This window comes from Diabrotica undecimpunctata, chromosome 4 (genome assembly GCF_040954645.1).
Source record: "Diabrotica undecimpunctata isolate CICGRU chromosome 4, icDiaUnde3, whole genome shotgun sequence".
Taxonomy (NCBI): Eukaryota; Metazoa; Arthropoda; class Insecta; order Coleoptera; family Chrysomelidae; genus Diabrotica; species Diabrotica undecimpunctata.
This window is the reverse complement of record NC_092806.1, coordinates 162,341,357-162,357,879: the sequence shown is the minus strand read 5'-3', so window position 1 is coordinate 162,357,879 and position 16,523 is coordinate 162,341,357. Positions and strand designations below refer to the sequence as shown.

The 16,523-nt window shown below is 33.0% G+C and overlaps 1 protein-coding gene across 5 annotated transcripts in view; it reads left to right on the top strand.

Moving 5' to 3' along the window:
- Positions 1-698: 698 nt before the first annotated feature.
- Positions 699-16,523, top strand: part of LOC140440390 (peptidoglycan-recognition protein SC1a/b-like) — a 60,890-nt gene continuing 45,065 nt past the window's right edge. For 2 of the 5 annotated variants that reach the window (XM_072530859.1, XM_072530860.1), the window contains exon 1: positions 10,428-10,937. In XM_072530859.1, coding sequence (XP_072386960.1) covers positions 10,592-10,937 — 346 coding nt within the window. In that variant the 5' untranslated portion in view covers positions 10,428-10,591. Of the gene's footprint in view, positions 813-10,427; positions 10,938-16,523 lie in introns of those variants that run through there. The other 3 variants (XM_072530863.1, XM_072530862.1, XM_072530861.1) reach the window with 3 other exon arrangements.

Below are 16,523 nucleotides of genomic sequence, written 5' to 3'. Positions count from 1 at the left end.
GTCATTTTGTTCCATACCCATTACATGCCTTATCCACCTCAGACGTCCTTTCTTAATATGTTTTTACGATATCAGGTTCATAATATGTTCTATAAAGTTCGAAGTTGTATCGTCTTCTCCACACTCCATTGTCATTCGCCGTAGGATTTGTAGTTGCGTACTTATCTTTATATACTTCGTTTGTTGGTGTTTTAATGCTACATACACCTCTCGTACAGCGTTTTCAGTTCTCTCAAAACTATCATGAGCATACGCCAGGATTTGCACTGATTTATTATATTATTGAACCAGTAGTTGTGATTTGTCACATACGTATTACTTTTTCCAGAGCCAAATTTATCTTTATCTAACTTTATTATATGTTCTTGTTCAGTTATTCTTCAGTACTTAAGTCTGGAACTGTCTATAACCGTCTTTTCTTTTAAACTTCTTTTCCAGTGTCTAGTTTCCCTTCTAAAATATGGATATTACGACTTGTTTGTTTAATTAATTTTTTCTTTAGCATTCTTGTAATCTGAGGAAGAGCAAAGAGCAAAGAAAAAGTAGCAAAGACCCTATACATAGTTGAAAACAAAAAATATCTATTTCCGTTTTGTAAACGTTTACACTGTTTTTATAGAAATTTGAAACAAAAACTTTATCATTTGGTGATGCGTATAATATAATGTTTTTTAATAAAAATGTTTTTATTATTAAAGGTAACAAATCAACAACCTTTGAATAGACAATTATGTTCAGAGGTGCAGATAATATTTTCAAGAGGCTGGCTGACGTAAATATAATCATCTCAGCTGAGATGTCTTATAGGTCAGGTAAGAATCAAAGATTATTTTAAAGAATTTTGTAGAAGCAAAAGGATTGGGAAGGTTTTCTACAAAAAAACGTACTGAGAATTACTTATGTAAAAAAATACGATATGCATTTGCTTTTGAATATATTTTTTATCTATAGCACATCATTTTTGAAATTCTGGAACATTTGAACAAACTATCTTGAGTATTTTGCCATTAAGATAGAAAGAAGGGGAATATGAAACAAATGGTTGACACATAATATGAACCATCACAAACCATTTGCGAGATGTATCTACCCTTACAAGTAAGTTGATGAACAAGTATAATGTTAGAAAACTGAAAGATCCCAATGTTCGACTGAAGGTGAGGGAAAACCTCAATACAAATGTGCTAAAATGCAGAAATACAGGAACTATAGAGGAAAGCCTGACCACCACACAAGAAATAGTGAGAGAAATAAAAAAACAACACCATAGAGGAAAGATACAGAGAAATGTAAATCGTGGATGACCGATGAAATACTTGAACTTATGGATCAGAGAAAAAAACAAAGAAAATCTCCAAGAATATAAGAGAATACATACCATCGTCACAAAAAAGATAAGAGAAGCCAAAGAGAAACAAAAAACAGAACAATGTCAAGAAATAGAGGAGTATCAGAGTCGATATGATAATTTCAATGTCCATCGAAAGGTACAGAAAATAGCTGGAACAGATGATGAAGGCAATCTTGTCATAACCAAAGAAGATAAAAATAATGTATGGGAAGAATACTTGGAGAAACTTTTCCACAGCCTTAGAACAATACAAGAACCCACCATTGAAGAAAATTCATCCACATTCAATTGTTAGCCACAGTAAAAATAGCCAAAATCGAAAACCTCGGTCACATCATAAGGAACAGCGAAAGATATGGGTTGCTGTAGTTAATTCTACAAGGAAAAGTAGAAGGAAAACGAGGACCAGAAAGGCGAAGAATTTCCTGGCTGAAAAATCTACGTACGTGGTTCAACACAACAACCACAAATCTTTTTAGAGCAGTAGTTTGCAAAATAAAGATTACCTTGATAGTCGCCAACATCCGAAAGAGGTCTAAGTTGACATTGTTAACACACTAATCACAAAAGGGTAATTTTACGAATTATTAGTGATACGGAATAAGCCTAGAGCTTTGCATCTCTCCCTCGTATATACAGCCGTTTCTTTTCAAGATAATACACACGTCATTTAACAGATTGCTACGTGTTGATGTATAAACAATTTTGCCTTATTTTAAATATAGTAATCGATGACGTAGATAGTACATCAACTTTATATCATAGAGAAAAACATACATAATTTTGACGTCAATTTTTAGTTTTTCATACAATTTTTATCGCATATTTGGTAGTTTGGCTATCGGATATTTAAGACTCAGCAACTGAATTTTAATTAAACTATTAATTTTTTAAATTATTCATTTATTCAAAATCGACAGAATTTAATAGTTTAAGATAAGTTCCAAAATTTAAAATTCCTGATATACTCGATTAATAAATAATTAATATTTTTCTACAGCTATTTTCTTCCGGCATCTTACTATTTTTATTGGGAATAAATAAACCACAATTTAAGTTTAAAATAAGTTAATTGATGTTTTGATTCTGATGAAAATCGTTTTCAAAATACGTCCTCAAAGTGCTGCTTATGTAGGAAAAATGTATTATTTATACGTCTTTCATTTGTACTATTATACATAGTTCTGTTAAAAGATCCGCATTCCCATTTCTAACATCCACATTGAATGGTTGTTTTATTCCTGGGATAATATTGTCACCGATTCGAGCGTTGAAGTCACTCAAAAAGTTTGCTGAAGTGTCGTTATCTTGTTTTCCTCCAAGTTTTATTTTGATTCCAATAATTCTTTCTGTTACGAATTTGCACTGTTCTACCTGATTAAGTATAATTTTTTATTAATTAATATGGTGACCCCTTTCTTAGCTCTTATTTCTTTTGTTACTCCGCTGTATAGCATCAGGTAGTAATGTTGTCAAACATGGTTTGGCCTTTTTCTTTTTTCTTGAATAGCACGTATGTTAATCTGTGCGTCAGTGAGTTCTTTAATGAGTTTCTATTCTCTTGAATTGAATAGAATAAAGAGTGAAATAACAAACATAAGCTAGTCTACGCGCAAGGAAATCAACCTCTATACATTAGCAACGAAGCGTCTCAACCTGCGGCGGGCAATTGAATCGGTCATTAATTCCGCTGCTAAGAAGTTTGAGTGTCTGCGTAAGCGTAGGACAGACTTTTTGGAATAACTACTAATTTAAGATTCCACCGTCATCATTTTGAGGTATCTCGCAATATTGCATTTGGAATGTACAATCCATCGAAAATATCTACTTCCATAATCAAATACAAGCGGAGTCAGACAGGGTGACTCGTTAATCCCACTTCTCTTTAATATAATAATGAACGAAATAATACAAGCAGTACGTTAAGGTGATGGTAACAGAATGGGGAACAAAGAAATCCAAATATTATGTTATGCAGACGACGCCGCAATAATCGCCGAGACAGAAGACGAGCTTCAAAGATTAACACACATCTTCAATACAACAGCCAAGAAATACAATATGATAATATCAGCAGAAAAAACCAAATGTATGAACATCTAAATAACACAGGTTGCGCAGTTTACATTCCACATAAAAGCGAATCTTTGAAAATTAAACTTCCATCACATTGTTCAATATATACTGCTGAAGCGGTAGCTATCGAAAAAGCATTAGATTGGCTAGATTCACACAATTTAAATAAAGCAGTAATATTATCAGATTCATTATCGGTCATTAAAGGATGAAACTCAGATATGACTCAACATAAAAGAAATAATATTCTTTGTGCTATTAAAAATAAAATATATAGTATAGATATTACAGTTATTTGGGTTAAAAGTCATATAGGTATCGAGGGAAATGAACTGGTTGATCAGCTTGCTAAAGATGCGACCCATGTTGGACTCTATATTCACATATTTACATTGGAGGACTTACAACAACATTATTATAAAAAATTTTTTATAAATTGGAAAGAAAAATGGAAAAACATAGCAACGAATTCAAATAATCAATATTATACTATCCACCCTACCCTACCACAAGATGTTGACTATATTTTCAAATATGCAATGCCAAAGAAGTTGACAGCCACAATTACTCGACTGAAAACTAATCACGGTGCATTCCCAGCTCACTTGGCTAAGTTAAATATTATGCCTTCTGGGGTATGCTCATGCGATAATATATCACAATGTGACATCAACCATATTCTTTTTAAGTGCGATAAACATAGGTATGAAACAGATCAGCTGTATTCAAAACTATCAGAACTTAAAATTCAGACTCCCATAAACATCACCCTTTTACTCTCCTTAGATAGTAGAGAAGTATACGAACTAATATGTAACTTTTTATTTAAAGTTGGTTACATTATTTAAAAACTAATATCTTACATTACAATTCTGTGGCTAAAGGACTAGTTTCCAAGCCAACTCACCAAACACACACACACACACACACAACATCTAAATACCCACTACGATGTAAAATCGAAATTGGTGGGAAAATAATAAAGCAGGAAACAGGGTTTAGATATCTGGAAATAGATATAACTAGTTAGGAAATGTTGAAAAAGAAGTACGACAAAAAAGCTTAAAAGCAAGTAAAGCGGCGGGATCTCTTAATGACACAATCTGGAAGAACAAACACCTAAGACCACAAAGACACAAAAAATAGAATCTATAAAGCAGCAATTAGACCTATATTACATACACGGCGGAGACAAGACCTGACACATCTAAAGCGAGACGACTACTAGAAACAACAGAGATGAAAAGACTCCGACGAATATCAAGGAAAAGTCTGTTGGATAGGGAGAGAAGCGAAAACATAAGAGGAGCATGCAATATAGAAGACATAAATGGATGAGTGACAAAACGGAAACAGAAGTGGAACGAACACATTAGTAGAATGGCAGAGGATAGTATAGTATAAATTGCACGAGATAAGTCACCAATTGGACGAAAAAGTATTGGCAGACCAAGAAAAAGATGCTGCGATAATTTAAACAATTTAGGAGGCTAATATGGAAGAATGAGCAGACTTTAAAACCTACATACAAGAAGGAAGAAGAAGAAGAATGTACCATGTAGCGTTGGTAATCATACAAAACACTTTGGGCTGGAATCTTTCTAATATTCCGATGTTGGACTTAGAAGCTGAACCCCAGAGTTGTATTCCATAACTTTAGACAGGCTTTATTATTTTATATATTAGGAGCTTATTTTTTAGTGACAACGTTGATTGAGCCAGTTAAGATTATAAATATATTTTAATTAACTATATACTTTATTTTGTTATATTACGTTGTTTTACATTTCTTGACTCGAAACTCGAAACAATATTTATAAATACAGATCCGTGAAATACACTAACGTTGCCACACAATATTCTACTATGTATATTTCTACAACGACTAACTATTATTGATTGATTACTATTCTAATACTATCTTCGTATTCGTATTTTTAGTTATACAAACAAATGTGTGATTTTCAATGTTACCCAAGTAGGTTCAAACTCATTTCCATTATAAATAACTCGTATATTGACTTATTCTTAAACCATAAGCCTTTATTTGCTTTTAATGTTTAAGGCTTCAAACCTTACCACACCGTAAATTCTGCTCAGTGTGAGTCCCAGTTGCTTCCTTTTTGTGAAGATATGTTTTTTACATGTAAGTGTTCTCTCCAGGTGCATACTTTGTTGATTGTTAAGGATTATGCGTGGTCAATTATCTCTGGACAACTATCTAAGGCGTAGATTGCCGTGCAACACTGAACTGAACGGGTGAAGGGTTCTACGGCTGCGTCGATTTGAAATCTAGTTTTTAGTGGAATATTTAGTTGCAGTTTTTCATCTAAGATGGTTCTAAAGTGGTCCTAGTTAGTAACTGGGACTTTTTTATAGCTAGTTTTTTACTATACTCTTGTCAACAACAGTTTTCATATATAAAAAAATAATATTTTTTCTGTATCTATAATCTAAAGAAATTCATGCACGAAAAAAAAATTGAAAATTGTTTCTGCGAAAAATAATTTCCATGAAATTATTTTATTTTATTATTTTTCTTGAAATAGATAATTTATGTAGGAGCACTCATATTGTTGTTATGATCTCCATAAATTAATGGTATAATACAGCATACTCGAAGACCACTTTTGTTTGGCCTTCATTGCAATTCCTGACATTCTTAATTTCACGAATTTCTTGACTCCTATCGTCGCCCCCCACTCGACGAACGAGTTAGCAACATTCAACCATTTAGTTTTAGTTCTTTTTATCAATGATGTTGACAATGAGATCCGCGGGTTCTTATCTACATAATAATATGAATATTAGGCCAGTCCGTTACTATTCTATTATGGAAAAAAATATGACTGCGTTTGAATCGCAATATTTGTATTTATTTCTGTACAAAATTTTTTGTTTCTTTAATCAGGTATATTGAGTATCCATGTTTTCCTATAATTTCAAATAGTTTATGGCTAATTTTTATTTAAAACTATAAATATAATATTAACAATATACAAAGAAAATTTTATTGGTCGAAGATTGTTACTTAGGATATAAAAGTTATTCGAACATCATCATCATAATTTTGGCTTTACAACCCTGTGTGGGTCCTAGCCTCCCCAAGAATTTTTCTCCAGTCGTCCCTATCCATCGCCTTCCTCCGCCAAGCACGTATTTCCATATTTCTCATGTCTTCATCGATGTTATCTAGGAATCTTGTTCTGGGTCTTCCTCTTCTTCTTTGACCAATAGGTCTATCAAGGAGCGTTTTTCTAGCTGGGTCGGTTTGCTCCATCCGCATTACATGGCCTACCCACCTCAGACGTCCTATCTTTATGTGTTTTACGATATCTGGTTCCTGGTATATCCTATAGAGTTCGAAGTTGTATCGTCTTCTCCAGACAGCATTTTCATTTACCGCTCCATAGATGCGCCTTAGTATTTTTCTTTCGAAACATCCGAACATGTTTTCATTGCTTTTTGTTAAAGTCCAGGTTTCTGAACCATATGTTAGGACTGGGCGTATTATTGTTTCGTAGAGTTTTACTTTTGTATTTCTTGATATAACTGTAGATTTAAAAAGGAGATTAAGCCCAAAATAGCATCTATTAGCCGTGCAAATTCAGCGGTTTATCTCTGCGGTAGTGTCATTTTCAGTATTGACGAGCGTTCCCAGGTATACAAATTCGTTAACTGCTTCGATGACGTCATTTTCTATAACAAGTGGCCGTAGTGTTTGTGGTTGCGTACCTATTTTCATGTATTTTGTTTTATTTGTGTTTATTATTTTTATTTTTATATAGTTATTCGTACAACTATGACAAAAATTTCAAAATAAATTATTTAAGGCTGTTAAAAAACATATAATAAGTTGTCTTTGAATATTTCACGGTTGAAAAGAAATAACTGTAAAGTTTGTTTAGCAGAAAATGGTTGACTTCAATTAGTGCGGTCGTAAATATTATTAAATTTATCTGACTTGGCCCATTGTTAAGACCTTGTACCTCGGGTAAACCATTGTTACCTGAAACCGGGCCTTTTATACTATTATCAGTTAACCCAGGATGTTTATCGTAGTATAAAATTATTATAATTGAAGTCAATCATTTACTGCTAAACAAACTTTGCAGTGTAATACCTCCCTTAATCCTTTTTGAAACGAAGCTTCTATAATGGCGTTTTATGGTTCTTCTCAGAGCTTTCTTTCAGTGCGTCAATAATTATGACGTCATATAATGTATTGGATGTTTCGAGAATTATTTCATGTAATTATTGACGAATCTGACAGATGCCAGGATTGTACTTAGCCACAGGTGAAAAGCTTATGGCAATAAACCAGTATTTTTATTGCAAGGTGTATTAAATAGTAAACAATATTGTTTATTAAATTTATAAATATGAAAACATTAAAAAATGACAACAAAACTTTATATATGACAACAAAATTTAGTTATACAATTAAATTATTTTACCGTCATTTTTTGTAAACATAAAAAAAGACCGTTTTCAAAAGCGTTTATTAGGTAACTAATATAATTATATCACGACATATCAAGTAATGATATATCTGAAACAAAAATCATAAAGGCGACAGGAACTGTAAGAGAAAATCGTGTGAAAAATGTCCAGTAATCGAGTCTAAGCTAATGAAGAAAATGGCAAGAGGTACATATGATTGTAGATTCGACAAAACTAATGAAATTTTGTGTGTGAAATGGTATGACAATAGTGTTTGTTCTACGTTATCCAATTATGATACCATTGAAGCAGTAGGTCACGTAAAACGGTGGTTCAGGGCACCAAAAGACAATGTAGTACAGCCATTTTACCTTTACTAAACATTCTGTATAGACCCGAATCCTGATGACATGGTCGTATTTATTTATTATCAATTTGAGTTCAAGACTAGTGGCTACTGATTCGCTCATTGTGATGGAATAATCAGAATCTTTTTGGATACCTTCATTTGCCAATCGTATTATAGTTGTCAAAGAAATTCTAGTGCTGCAGCAACACGCTAAAATAAACAGTAGGTAAAACAATATTATTTTTAGTTTCATTTTAAACTTACTTCACACGAACAGCAGAAATTGGTAATAAAGTTCGTCCAGCTTCCTTTTCTAATTGAAAATGGTTAAGTAATTTGAGCATCAGTACTTATTCCTTTTCCATATATCTTGGCATTTTTAAATATATTAATAAAAAAATAAATAAACCAAAACACAAAATAAAGCACAGCACTGTAAAATATTGTCAAATACTGACCTGAACGACAACGATCACTTCACTCTTTGACACTTCGGAAGGATTGCGAACATGGATGGAGTTTTATGTCAAATGTTCGTAATTAGCGTAATTGATTGGCTTAGAAAGCGCATATTTTTATAATATTATAATCAACGAATCAAACTTAGGTTAAGAATAGACCCCTTATGTACGTAACGCTGCAATATTTTTGTGTTTAATCACGAAACTTCCGCTTTTTCCGTCACATTCAACTTAATGCCTTAAAAAGAAAACGAAAAACTGTTATGCACCCAAAGAAGGAGGCTCCGAGAAGAACGTTTTTAATTTAATTTAATTTTAAAATTTTAAATCTAAAACTACATAGAAAAGCCCTGAAATTAATATTTCCACCACCAGAGAAAAAACTCAGTACCTTCCGCTCGATTACATATACAGGCAAGACATCAACAAAAATAGCCAAACACATAAAAAAAAGGAATAACACCAGCTTTTAGAACAAACAACAGACAAATATATTAAAAACAACAAGAGCCAAAATAAAAATCATTTACACAGTCGTTTATACAAACTTAAATGTGTGACAACTGTCCAAAAACTTACATTGGTCAAACTGCTACAACTTTTAACAAATGTATAGCAGAACATAAAATAGCTTTCAATAATAGAAAAATAGATTCTACATACACACCTTCTAGATCATAATCATTCTTTTACTGATGAATTTCAAATTCTTCATATTCAAAATAAAGGCCTTCAGCTATCTTTATTAGAATCTAAGGAAATTAACAAATTAAAAAATACAGACATAATTCTGAATGACCAACGTGTGACAAACAATTCTCCCCTTCTCAACATATTCAGTTAAAAAAGTGATATAAGGTTAAATGCTCGAAAAAATGAATTTTAATCAAATAAAAGGCAGATATCGAGCATAGTTTTTATTAAATCTTGCCCAAGTACTTTCGCTCCTAGAGAATCTTCAGGGACATTTCGTCAAAATTAGGTTATCCAACTATATGGTGAATGTCATAAATATGAACTGATACATTTACACAACACGAGACAACGGGCAAACAGTTTAAAAATTATTATAAATTCGAAGAAGCTACTTATTGGGTGAATACATATTGATTTCTCTCTCCTGATGTCACCCAATATGTAGCTTCTTCCAATTTATAATAATTTTTAAACTGTTTGCCCGTTGTCTCGTGTTGTGTAAATGTATCAGTTCATGTTTATGACATTCACTATATTGTTGGATAGACTAATTTTGACGAAAGGCCCATGAAGATGCTCTAGGACGAAAGTACTTGGGTAAGATTTAATAAAAACTGTGCTCGATATCTGCCTTTTATTTGATTTAAATTTATTCAGTTAAAGACTATAAAGTGTAAACACATTCCAAAAATAGATCACTTTACAAAGTGAAGAAAAATGACATGACATGGAAGATTTGACATGTATTTGTAGGTTATGTAGAAAATGAAATGTAATAAAAGTAATAAAAGGACCAATGTTTAATTCACAAAACTACACATAATAGTTCTTCCATCTAACGCTGAAGCGAAAAGGCATAAGAATTCACGCGAAGAATAATTTTTCCAATTTATTTTACTAATTTTCACTAATATTAAACCCATTATTTCCATTTTTTTTAATACGTTTTTGTCGCCGTACGCATGTGACATAATATTATGTATCACAATAAATTCAGTACCAGGCCTAAAATCCCCACTATCAGCCGCGACAGAAATACGTCGAATATAGAAATACTTTTAATCCATAAGTAGACTTACATTAAGCACCGTACACTTTAAATAATATTCGCGATAAAGAGCAGCGATTGTTTCTACAGATAAAACAACATGTTCTCTAAAAAAATGAATTCAAAGTAGTGTGTGCTTCAACTTTGGATAGCTATGAGAGTTCTCCATGTCCCATCGGTTCTCCTATCCATCGTTAATGGGCCCCAATTTGGACGCTAAACCTAGCGAGCTCCCTAATTCAGATGTAGCGCTCAGCGAGTACGACGATGGGTACAATAACGCGGGTCTGGACGTCTGCAACGAGTTCGCCGAAGTTGCTAATCGGGAGTTAATTAATCGGGAGTTGGTCAATTTAGAGAATGCCGTGGTTAACATTGACAATTCTAACGATGTGATTATTGGGCCTGTGACTCAGTTTAATGTTAATGGGAATGTTACTATATACCAGAATAAGGATGGGCAACCTGTGGAAATCGAGGAAAAACCGGACATATCGACACCAGCGTACACGGGTGAGTTTTTTAAATTATCTTACCAATCCTTTTGCATTGTACGTTGTGAACTGCGAAGTAATTGGTTTCTAGAACTTTTATCAAGATAAATATCTTCTAGGAACTATACTTGAAAGTTTTTAAAGTCATGGACGATTAATAATTTTAATTTTATCTCTACAAAGTCATCCTTATCTGTCGTCTCTATCACACACTCACATTTGAAATTATCCAAAATTACCATGTGAATTGGTTCACTGTAATTCCGTATGGTATACGTTTAATTTGTTTGTTATGCAAGCGACCATTGTTATTTTTCTGCTTTAAAGGTTATTTTTCCTATATTACTTTTTTTCTCAAGTTTCGCAAAAGGAACCTGTTTTTGCCATCTTCTTTGACTTCATGAAACGGTGTCTCTTCGGCATCGTGTTACGAACTAATTTGTGCCATTTCCTCCAGACGTTCCTCGTTTTGTTCGTCGCCTTCTTCAAAGGTTCGTACTCGATGGCTCTGTAAAGTTTGACTAGCTGTTTCGTATTACCCAAGCAAAAGCGAGAGATTGATCTAAAACTTATGGTCTTGCTAGTCGTAAAGCTTTCTGTAGTTTACTGTTTTAACCCATTGACGAAGGTATCTACAGCAATTTCTTCCAAAATATTGTCTGGTGCCTCTGGATAAGCCAACTGCACTATACGATCAATATCTGCTTCAAACTCTTAAATTTTACTTATTAGTTGTGCTTTGTAGACTTTTGTACATGGGCACATCCCCATAGCGTTTTTATTGTCGAATGAACAAGGTCTGGCAACATTTTTCTTAGTAAGTGGTAGCAATTGACTGCAACTTAGTGAGTGGTAGCAACTGTTTTCACACGTGTTAACTTATTACCACCTGCTTTTAGAACAGGTGAATTTTAATTTGTATAATAATTTAAGTAAATAAAAATAAAAGATTAGTTTAAACAATTGAGAGCGAACAAAAGAAATTTTGCCTCGCAATCTAACTAAAGATTCCATAAATTATGATTTTATCTCGTTGACTCCGAATATTATTTTTGATTATTTGATAGCATTTATCTTTTTCAGCAAAAATAATACGAACTAACGAAGCTTGTTGACTTCATCACTTAAAACTATATTTGCGGTCGCTAAATATGTAAAATGTGAAAATATAAAACACGCTGTGGATAATTTCCACTGAACTGCTATTAAATTCCGAGTAAAATAAAATACCGTTTGTTTTATGTTCACATTATTATGAGTTTTCACCATAGACGTAGCCGAAGATTGTCTTTAAATATCCAATATGATTTGGACCAACTTTTTAGAATTAGCTTTAGGAAGTGATATTGGGCAACAAACAAACTGTTTTGTTTTAGCAGGTTTTCCTTTACAACCTCTCTTCCTCTTGCTCAGCTTTTCCCGTTTCAAGGATCGCTGTTCCTTACTCGTCTTCACCACATATTCCTGTCCATTATGTCTTCTTTTAAACTTTAAACTTTTATCTCTTAAGTCCTCTGCCACACAGTTCTTTTATCTTCCATCCTTTACCATCATTATATTAAATTTTCTGTGTTAGGTTCCTCTCCTATCAGGGATTGTATGTTATCAAGGCAAGTTTAATCTGATTTACAATTATGTAGCTAAACCACTTTGTTAAGCACTAACAATCTTCTGTAGTTCGGATTCCATCGACATTCGATATTTTAACATCTTCTCTCGTGTTCAGATTTCAACGTTTTGGTCACTTGTTTAATTTGTTATAGCTATAACATATTTGAAATTATTCACTTTTTCGGATGGATTTTTTACATGGACCTTTTTAAGTTGGTACCGACCTGGAATCACTACAAGAAAGATAAAACAACCAGAAGACTTGAGCTTTGATGTAACACTCATTCAGGAAATAAGATAGACAGGAACTGGAAGTCGTTAGTATTCTATTCTGGACATAAAAAGAATGTGGACTTGTAGTAAATGAAAGACTGCAATCAGAGCTAGTACACTTTAAACCAGGCATTGAAAGAATCTGATTATTAGATTGAGATTAGGAGTAAATGGTCCAATTTAACTATGTCGTCAATATATAAACCAACAGAAGAAGCATCAGAGAATGATAAAGATGAATTCTACGACTCTCTAAATCAACTATACACAAAAGCTCCTGACGATGATATTAATATAATATTAGGGGAAATAAACCGAAAAAGTAGGCACAGAAGAGTACGTAATGCCAATGGCAGGAAGACATGATCTACATAACTTTACAAATGACAATGAATCATGGTTGAAAGACCTAAGTAGATTGTTTGACCACTTATCCTCAGAAATATTTCGGGCAGCAGTTTCCAAAGCTACAATTGCTATTTGGATAGCCATCCTTCAGAGATGACTCAATAAGAAAAAGAATGGATCACGATTAATCGATTTTGTGACAGGCTGTAATCTGATCATCAAAAGCACTCAGTTTGTTAGAAAAAAGTTCCACAAAACAACATGGAGATCAAACAACGGAAAAACAAATAAGCAAATGGCTCACGTATTGATTGATAGGATTCATTCTAGTAGCATAATAGGTGTAAGAACTATGAGAGGTTCAGATAGCAACACGGACCATTTTCTCTTGAAGGTTAAGTTCAGAACTAGATCTTAAACACAAACAATAGATAAACAGACGAAAATCGAAAGATAGAATGTGGAAAAGCTGAAAGAAAAAGATAGGGGACGATAATATCAACTAAAAATAAGAAATAGGTTTCAGGTTTTGGAAATTATTGAAAATGAAAGCAAAGATCTAGATCAGAAAAAGCATTCCATAAAAGAAACTATTGGACAAGCAGCAGATAAATTTATCAGAGAAGAAAACAAAAAGAAAAAATGCTTGGACGAAGAATGCGAAACAGCTCTAAAAGAAACACACAAAAGAAGAATCGATTATCTGTCAAGCAGTTGTAAACATGTCAAATAGTTACAGAAGGAAAATCTAGTAAGTATAATAAGGCCAATAGGCTAAAATGAGCAGGATATGTGATAAGCAGTAATGACAATTGTCTTATAAAAATTTGTTTTGGGAAAGACCAGATGAGAAAAGTTCTGTAGAATGGCATAGAAAAAGGTAGAAATATGCAGTCTAAGGTGGCCCCTAGACCTACAATAAAGTTGAATGGCCCTTTCTGGCCAGACGTTCAATTATATTACAAAATAATACGAACTGTACAATGATTTTGTGTTCAATCGGAGAATAGTTTGATCCCGCGGGCATTGTGTGTAAAAATTATTGCACAGTACTGACCCTACACGATGCAATGGAGTGATTAATTATATTGCACAATTCGCAATGTTGTTCAGTATAAAAAATAGTCTAGCTGACGCCTAAGACGAAGACGTGGAATCTGCCATTACTAGATCATGAACTGTTACATTAAATATAGAGGCTATGAGAAGACCTAACTCTCTTAAGATGTGGATGTACAGAAAGATTCTGAAGAATTCTCATTCTTTTATATTTTTAGAGTCTTCCAGTATGTCTTTGAGGGGAAATTAAAACCTGACCCCCAGAAACTTTCACGAGCTACGCTTATGATTTACAACAAAACTGCAGATTTTCTAGATAACTTGTTAAGGAAACCAGTGGGAAAATCCAAAAAGAGCTACAAGATAGATTTAAAAGAACCTAATTGGTCTACAATCAAAAATAATATTTGAATAGACACATTCAAATAATTAAATATTGCTCAAACAGAGTGAAGTATGTAAAGTGTATTTGCTACAAGAAGAAAGTGAAGTTAAATATAAATCAAGAGAAATCCTAGCAGCGATTTAAAAGATTTATTACAAAGAGAAAGTTCACATAGAATTAACCATATGGCGATGCAAAACCTTATCATTGTATTAAGGAACAGAAAAGTGTGCACATTATTGGAATCGTGGAAAACGGTTCAAGTTGAGCTACTGTTTACAAACAACGACCATGGCAATTGCGGAAACGGTAGAGATCAGACTATTGAATGCAATGTATAAAATATACTCCAAACTTATTAGTAAATTAGAAACTATTACAGAAGCTACTATTGGAGAAGAACATCCCAGTCCAATTGGATTACCGTTCTAATACTTTTCTGGTGTTTGATCAACTACGTCGTTTGTTATTTTGGCCACTGTTTAGGAATTTACAGTAAATAGGAGTCTTACCTTTTTTTCCAGCAGTCATTTGTTCGCGTACAAGCATCGTAGCCCATGATGTAGGTATATATTTATGTTTGAATTACCTACTCTTTGGCGCAATAAGAAATTAATTAACTCCAGGCTTCCATCTTCTTCCGTTTTTTTTAAATTTTCAAGAAATTTTGAAAAATAGTCTTGTACCAAGTGCTCACGATTTCTAGCAGGAATTTTATATTCCAGCAGGACGGTGGTGCATGCCATGCAACTTAAACAACTAAAAAATGGTTTGAACACAATAACATTAAATTCATCTCATGATTTTTAAATAGTTTAGACCTTAATGTTATTGAGACATTTTGGAATACGATTAATGATCCCCAGAGAACCATAGCCGATTTGAAGAGTAAATTAGGTGAAATATGGGATATTTTCGACAATTACTTGTGTAAATCCTTAGTACGAACAATGCCAGACAGAATTGCCGCGGTTGTAAAAGCGCGTGGCAATGTAACCCCATATTAAAATAGTATGGGGTTAGTTTCTTGAATTATCCGAACATTTAGTTGTCACGATGTTATTCAACATTTTCGTGTATTTTGCCGCCAAAGTTACAATTCAAAGTTTAGAGACTAAGCCATTTCAATATTTTGATATTAATGATAAAGATTAATGTATTATTGATTCCGTTCTTTGATTCAATAAGAATGACCGTGAAGATGAACGTTTTCAATAAATTTTCGTTTGTCCGAACGTTTAGTTGTTAGGGCTCGTATTAATACAGAAGAGAATTTACAAACTCATACAGACTTTTAATTGAGACGGAGTTTATTTTTACACTGTTATCAGTATGTTACAAAGTGTTATCGAAGAGATATCCAGAATATATATTAAACAACAAAGAGGTTAATACACATCGCATAGTTGTATTAATATCTTTGCTCCCAATGTATTTATATACGTTTTTTAAAAATTGAATATCCATGTTATCAAGGCCTTTCTCTTGTAAAAAGTTAAAAAGTACTGGATGATCAACTCTATCGAATGTCTTCTCATAGTCGAAGAAGCAGATATACGTTTTTTGTTTATATCTGGAGTTATTTACTATAATTAATTAACAAATTTATTGGGGAAATTGTTTGAAACTTACAATCAGGTGTTATTTTTCCTTCCCTATTTCCTATTATCTCCTTTTCAAATGCTGAAATATATCGATAGATACAGAGGTGAAATTTTACAAAACAATAATTGGTTCAGAGACAGATAATAAAAATATGTTAGGACGTTTTGAGAGAAATGTACCGAGGATCAGATATCGACAAACACAATGAGGAGAACATATAATTGGACAGAGAAGAAGACAGAGATCCTGATACGATTCGTTGATAAGAGTGACGAAAACATAAGAGTGCGTGTTTGGTTGAGGAAGGCGATGAATAAGAAGGCT